The sequence below is a fragment of the Ambystoma mexicanum genome, chromosome 8 (assembly GCF_040938575.1).
Source record: "Ambystoma mexicanum isolate Mex_15411 chromosome 8, UKY_AmexF1_1, whole genome shotgun sequence".
NCBI classification, from domain to species: Eukaryota; Metazoa; Chordata; class Amphibia; order Caudata; family Ambystomatidae; genus Ambystoma; species Ambystoma mexicanum.
The window spans coordinates 664,139,647-664,146,741 of record NC_090929.1 but is presented as its reverse complement, the minus strand read 5'-3'; the positions used below and the strand labels follow the sequence as shown (position 1 = coordinate 664,146,741).

General features: G+C 49.1%; 1 protein-coding gene across 1 annotated transcript; it reads left to right on the top strand.

Annotated features, from left to right (window-relative positions):
- The first annotated feature begins 1,334 nt into the window (after positions 1-1,334).
- On the top strand, positions 1,335-4,297 carry LOC138472313 (transcription factor HES-5-like). Its single transcript, XM_069610437.1, has 3 exons — positions 1,335-1,438; positions 1,643-1,823; positions 2,790-4,297. The coding sequence occupies exons 1-3, from the start codon at positions 1,376-1,378 to the stop codon at positions 3,008-3,010; spliced, it is 465 nt and encodes a 154-aa protein (XP_069466538.1). The 5' UTR covers positions 1,335-1,375; the 3' UTR covers positions 3,011-4,297.
- The last annotated feature ends 2,798 nt before the right edge of the window (positions 4,298-7,095 follow it).

Below are 7,095 nucleotides of genomic sequence, written 5' to 3'. Positions count from 1 at the left end.
AGTTCGCCCCTTTCACCCGTAGACGTGTGATGAATTCGTCGACGGTCTCTTGCGGGAGTTGGGTGCATTGATTGAACAGGTATCTTTCATAGTCCCGATTGACTTCGATGATAAGCAGTTTGTCCAAAGCGCCGATCAGCTTGGGAAAAGTGTCCTGGTCTGTGGGCGGAATGGCCTTGACGACCGTTTTGATCTCTCCCCCTACCAGGTTAAGGAAAATGTCTCTCATATTGGGGGAGTCCCCGTCGCCGGAACCTCTCACGAAGTGTCGAAAATCGTCCATCCAGTCGGTCCATCTGGGGCCTTTGGTGGCCTGAGGAGTCATAGTGAACGGCGGGGGCAGTCGTAGTTGAATCGACTTCGCCACCCGTGGCAGTTGAGGCGAGCCCTGGCTGGACCCCGGGTTGGAGGTGCTCATGGCGCCTGGGAGAGAAGGCCCACGGGTGCGCGGGCGGGGTCGCTTCCGCGGAGGTTCGACGGAGGAGGTCCGGCAAGGCGGATTCGGCGGAGTGCCGTGTTGCGCGGAGGTGGAGCAGGAGGAGGGGGCTCGCTGGATCGGCCACCACAGGCGGACTGCCGTAGGAGGAGGACTCCGGTGCGCGGGAGAGATCCTCGTCGCCAAATGTTGCCTAGGGATCTAGGCCCAAATGAAGGACGCACACACGGAGAGATAAGAGGAACTTCTTTATTCTTTCACAACCAAACTGGAACTGGCACTCGCAGCGCACGTGCCCCATAACCCCCTTGCCCAGTCAAACTCCGCCTTTCCAACGGAGGGGGCTCACGAGCGTTAACCCCTTGAGTCCCGGGTAACAGGAGAAATAAAGAAGAAAAGGGGAAGAAAGAAAGAAAGAAAGAAAGAAAGAAAGAAGAAACAACTCCCTGAGCGCCCCTCTCCCCCCCCCCCCCCACCCCGAAGACTACGGGGGCCACCCTGAAGATATAGAGTGGGCCACGGGGTGCCGTGGTGTCTTGGGCAGTCCCGAGGGCGGTGCCCCGGTCCGTTGCGGTAAATAGTGCACACACTTTCCCTTCTTTGAAGTTTACGGCACGGTGTTTATCTGGTGGCAGGTGCCCGGGGCACCCTCTGACACACGCCTGATTACTTATCCCTTTAGAGTGGCGGGTCTTTCCCACACTCGGGTGCATTGTGTCGGGTCCCAGATGCTCCCCTGCCTCTCGCCTTGTAATGGGACACACTTCTATTGTTCCTGCTGCTCTCTGATTGGCTGCTGAGTGTGGGAACCTCTCCCCAGCCGCAGCCCCACACATTTCCCTGCAGCTGAGGGGGATAAATAGGGCTGGAGGGAGGGAGCTCTTCAGATCACTGCAGCCTCACTACAGAGAACCAGCCCTTCACCCCAGACTGGGCAAGATGGCGCCTTTCTGCCCCTTGGAACAGTATGGGCAGGAGCTCGAGGGCAGAGGCATTAGAAAGGTAAGAGGCAAGAAAATAACGATAGATTATATGACTTGCTGAAATAGAACCTGCAAATATATATGCATATGTACATGCAGCAACATTGTTATACATGCAGCGTAATTAGCAAGATATTATGTTCACTTGGAGAGATTTCCAAATATCAGCCATCGATCCGCGTGTGACGCATTTAGTAACAGGCGCGCCTTTTTGTTTCTGCAGTTGAGAAAACCGGCGGTTGAGAAGATGAGGAGAGAGCGGATCAACAGCAGCATTGAGCAGCTGAGGATGTTACTGCAGAGAGAGTTTGGGGACCAGGAGCTTCCGCCCAAAGCAGAGAAAGCGGATATCCTGGAAATGGCCGTGAGAGCCCTGGCCCAGCGCGTGCAGACAGCAGCACCAGGTGAGAAACGATAACGGGATGGTTAATTTTACAGGTGATGCAGGAGAGTCCATGTATGGGCGGGGGCAGACGTCGAGGTGTGAATATATAATGTTCAGGAGAACAGCGAGACTCACCATGGAAGGGTTGTGTAGGTTTCAGTAAAACCATACATCTATAGTGCAATGCATGCCCCCTCCCTCACGTCCATCCCCGCGCAGGATTCCACACCCACCTCTTTCAGCAGAATTCGGTGTTGTGGTCTACACTTTTTCCAGTGAATGTACATAGCTGGAAAAGACTGCGCTGCAGTGCTGCGCCTACGTGTCTTTAAAAGGCTGTTGTCAAGCGTGTCACCGCCATTAGTCCAGCCCCTTCCCCCCATTTGCTGCATGTCCCCCCCATGGAGTCTTCACCCTTCCAGCATCCGTATGTGTCTCACTTCCTTCTCTCCCTACCCTTCTCAACACCCTCCTGCCAGCCATCGCCCAGACACCCTTCATCTCTCTCTCCTTCATCCTTTATGTGAAGCCCCTTGCCACCGGCTTTCTCTCCCTCCCTTCTTTCCACATGAAATCAGTCTCGCCCCTTTTTTCCTTCCCCGCTTCATCATTCTCTTTCTAGTTCCACCCGACCCTTCTTCTCCCTCTAAACCTCCCGGCCGCCTTCATTTCTCTTCCCATCCTTCCTTCCTCTGGCATCCGATTTGTCCCCTCATCTTAAGTGCCCATTTTGCTAGGTCTAAAACACGTTAAATCAGTGAAGCTTTAAACCCCCAAACATTTTATGGCGTTCACATTTCTAGAAACTTCTTAATAACACACCAGATGCAGATGCACATGAAAACGGTTGACAATTGAAAAGTGGAACGATAATAATTGTCCATTCATTTTATAAATGTGTTCTTTAGCATAACCTGTATTTTGTGTCCAGACCATGTAATGGAAATGAACCAAACATTAATGTCCTTCTTCTATTTCCTTTCAGCAATGGCTGCCAGCGAAAGTTACTCCAGGTGCCTCCAGGACTCTCTGCACTTCCTCTCCCTCCATGGAGCCCCCACGGAGACCCGGGTGAAGCTGCTGAGCGCCCTCCATGGACCTGGGGCTGCAACAGAGGCTGTGTGTCCTTCTCGGCCTCCGTCCTGCCCAGGCAGCACTAAAGAGCCAGCCCAGGACAGCCCCAGAGCCCCCTGGAGACCCTGGTAATGCCGGGGCTGCGGCCATGGACTTTTCTTCCGACTCTGGGCGGCCTTGTTTAGAGGCCTTGGTCCTCCCTGTGTGGAGAATATGCCTTCTCATGTCTCCCGTGCTCTGCCTGGGGCGAGTTTACTGATCTTCCAGGAGGGCAGTGATTGGGGAATGCTACGTCCCTGTGGGATGGACAACATGTCACTATGATATAGTCCTAGGATGGAAATGGAGTCAGTATTATATCCTTAGTTGAAAATAACTATCTCATTATTTATGAAAGTGAGGACAAGTTATTGCTTAAAATATATCTTCATTGTAGAAGTTGTTCGAAAATATTCAATAAGAAACTGCGAATGTTTCTGAATGTCATTCTTAGCATGGCGTTTGTGATCTGATGATGGTAATGTATATTTCAGAACTTGTTCTTGTTCCTGTGTTCCATCATGTAACTTCTGTTTAAGAAGTGCATTTACATGTAAACCTGCTTATTATCCTCACTGGATGTGCACTGTGTGCACTGTGTGCATGCACTGCAGATTCATTGATCTATTTGCAGTGATCAGTAGCACATGCATTTGTGATACAAGGGCCTTGGATCGGGCCCTGATGCATGTTCAGTCTGTGTTTAACATTCATGTTGATCGTATTTGTACATTACATGATGATCAGCTATTTATTGATCTTAGTGATGTTGGGGTCATGACCCTGTTTATATATCAGTTTTGATATCTTCTATTTTCAATGAAAATGTACCACAAAATCCCTGCCTTCTGTGATGGCAAAGTGTGTTCCTAGTATGTTGGAGATATGTGAATTATCTCTGAACATGTATGTGACAATGTGCACATGTATTCTGTATTCTCAAAGTTTATCATTCCATGTGGATGAAGGAAAAGGAGGAACAATTCTCCCAGTTGCGAGGCTTCATTTTAGAAGCAATGTTACCGCCACGTGTGTAAGTTATGCAATGCTGTGATATCTTTTATAAAGATGGTCAGTGTGGGGGGGGGGGCTCTCAGCCAGATAGTAGCATCTCAGTGACTGGCAGTGGGTCTGTCCTGGGAGATGCAATGTTTGCAGGGCTGCGATTATCCCAGCATCTCATTCGGGGACAGGATTGGCTCTGCATCAGATCTAAGGATGCCCTGCTCTTGCTCTCGGCTGGAAAATGTCTGTGACATTGAGTGACTTTCATGGGATTCTTCAGTCATCCTCATTCATGAGAAATGTGCAGCAATCTCCGAGAATGTGACCCTGTGCCAGGAAGAAAGAGCTCAATAAAATGACATTGTACATTCATTACTTTCTCATGGCTTTCTTTTATTAATTGCTGCTTATAGTTCTAAACACCTTTCACGCCTGCAATGTTAGTGCCACTCCCCTCACTGGTTACAAGGGGTGCGGGGATGGTCCGCCTTTCTTCCTGGGCAACCCCTTTGCTAGCATTAACACTGCTGCAACCTACCCTGCTCTGGCGGCAGGTGTGTGACTCTCCACAGGGAGGGGAGGGGGCGGGGGCATGAATTGCCTGATGTTTAGATTAAACAAATGATGTATTTAGCCAATAACTGTGAGTATAGAATGAGACATCGAAAAATCACACCATGCATCAATGCGGACACTTGCAAATGGAAACACTCATCAAAACAAAGAGGAGATAAGTCGGACAGACAACACCCTGGCCAAACATTACCAGGGCATTGGGAGGCTGGGCAAAACCCCAACAACACTTTACACATCTATATTATTGAGGCACCAGCATAGGATTATACCAGGGCTTTAAGTGGGCTGGGGCTATCTAGGGCAAAGGCCCAGCTCCCTCAGTCATCCACGAATACGGGTTTAACTGCAATTCCCTCTCTGTACCTTGTGAAGCGCGATTCACGGGTCCTGGAATCTATTCACCAGCTGAATGCTTTTAGAGAACTCATCTGTCATCCTCTGGTGATGAGCAGCCTGTGCCTGAACGCAGCGGTGGCACAAAGAAGTATATGTGGCTTCCGGTTTTCAGACATGTCACTGTTGGGTACTGTGATGAATTAAATGGGCGCCAAACCCGGTGCGCATTAGGAGGGGTGCATGCTTGAGTAACCAAGACAGTCATACTTGTCAAATCAGGGGTCATTCATATGCACTTTGAGTTTATGAAAAGCAGCCAGCCTTCCACATTCAGGACCATCTCTAGGCAGGATCCGCCTGGTCGCCCCGGGCCCTGCACCCGAAGAGGCCACGTGCTCACCAGCTCATACAGGGAGTTCTATACAGGGACTGCGACAGGCGGCTCTTCTTCCTGCCTGTTCCTGGCGACAGGCACCTGCTGTCATGTCCCAACCCCCCGTGAGGCCGGAGACAAACCTTCTCCTCCCACCTCTCCAGCAGCCCAGACGAAAGGGCACTGCAGCGGCGAGCACTTAACTCTCTCTTTGCTAAGGGGAGCATGTACATGGGACGCTATTCACAAGAGATGGTTCATTCGAGCAGCCATTGATTTATCCAAGGCTGTAGCGTTCGGGGTAAGAACTGTAATTCGGGTATTTTGATGCTGAAATTACACACAACACACCATTTAGTCACCAACATCTATCTTCTTACAAGACCATCACAATATGTGACACACGTGTTACACCGTCTTATATTCATGTGAGCTTCTTGGACACGTCTGAAAGCATTTTTGTTTGTAGAATGCACATTTCCTCACATTAAATATGACACATGCCTTTGTAATGCACTGAAAAAACACACAGTTACCTTTTCACAGGTTTTCTTTTCTAGTGAGTATTTAAGTCTTGAAAGCACATTTACAGAAAACTAGGGATGTTTTTAGGCCTTGTGCTGAATTGCATTCTGACATTGGAAGTGGTCCATTAACGAGGGAGAAAAATAACACTGCAGTGATACTCATTTAACTAAACCAATTTCTATAAGGATTTTATTTATTTTTCTTCGAGAAATGTATTATGATTGGTGACATTCCAGGACCTCTCCATAAAACAGAATATTGTGGAAAACCAATTGGAGGGACATGAGGGGAAAGGGGTAGAAGGCAAATGAGTCAAATTGATTCACGAGGAATGTGGCAAGAGAGGTTGCTGGTCTGGAGAGGTTGCTAGTCTGGAGAGGTTGCTCGTCTGGAGAGGTTGCTGGCCCGTAGAGGTTGCTGGCCTGGAGAGTTTGCTGGCCTGGAGAGGTTGCTGGCCCGTAGAAGTTGCTGGCCTGGAGAGTTTTCTGGTCTGCAGTGGTTGCTGACCTGGAGAGGTTGCTGGCTTGGAGAGGTTGCTGGTCTGGAGAGGTTGCTGGTCTGGAGAGTTTGCTGGCCTGAAGAGGTTGCTGGCCTGAAGAGGTTGCTGGCATGGAGATGCCGCTGTTCTGGAGAGTTTGCTGGCCTGGAGAGATTGCTGGCCTGGAGAGGTTGCTGGTCTGGAGATGTTGCTGGTCTGGAGAGGTTGCTGGCCTGGAGAGGTTGCTGGCCTGGGCAGGTTACTGGTCTGGAGAGGTTTGCCTGCCTGGGGAGGTTGCTGACTTGGAGAGGTTGCTGATATGAAGAGTTTGTGGCTTGGAGTGGTTGCTGGCCTGGATATGTTGCTTACCCAGGGTTCGGACATCTGCTGATTTTAACATTTGAATTCCAGTGAAATGTTTTACTCCCCCCTGCCTCAAGACCTCCCAGGTAAACACGCTCACCTTTGATCTGACTATAATTGAATCCTGCATTCGAGGCACTTTGCCGCTCATGCCACCGGCCCAATCCATGTTCTGATGTCCCAGGGACCTGCCATCATGCAAGAGATGAGGTATATAGCTATGTAACTTGCCTTATGGTTTCAAACTAGTAAAAGCTTTGTTTAGAGATTTTTTGACAGCCAAAATAATTCTCATGTGTGGCTTCTGAATTAAAAGCTCATTGCTAGTTTGGAGAATATAGGCGAATATTACCATCCATAAAAATAAACGAAATAATGAAACCGCTGCAAAACAACTTTTTATTAAAGTTAGCGAAACACAGTCAGATTTTTTGCACTAAATTCCAAAGTCTTGTGGTGTTTTTAAAATATTACATGTGCGAAACAGGATTCTGCTGACTACAGCTGTGAATATATGTG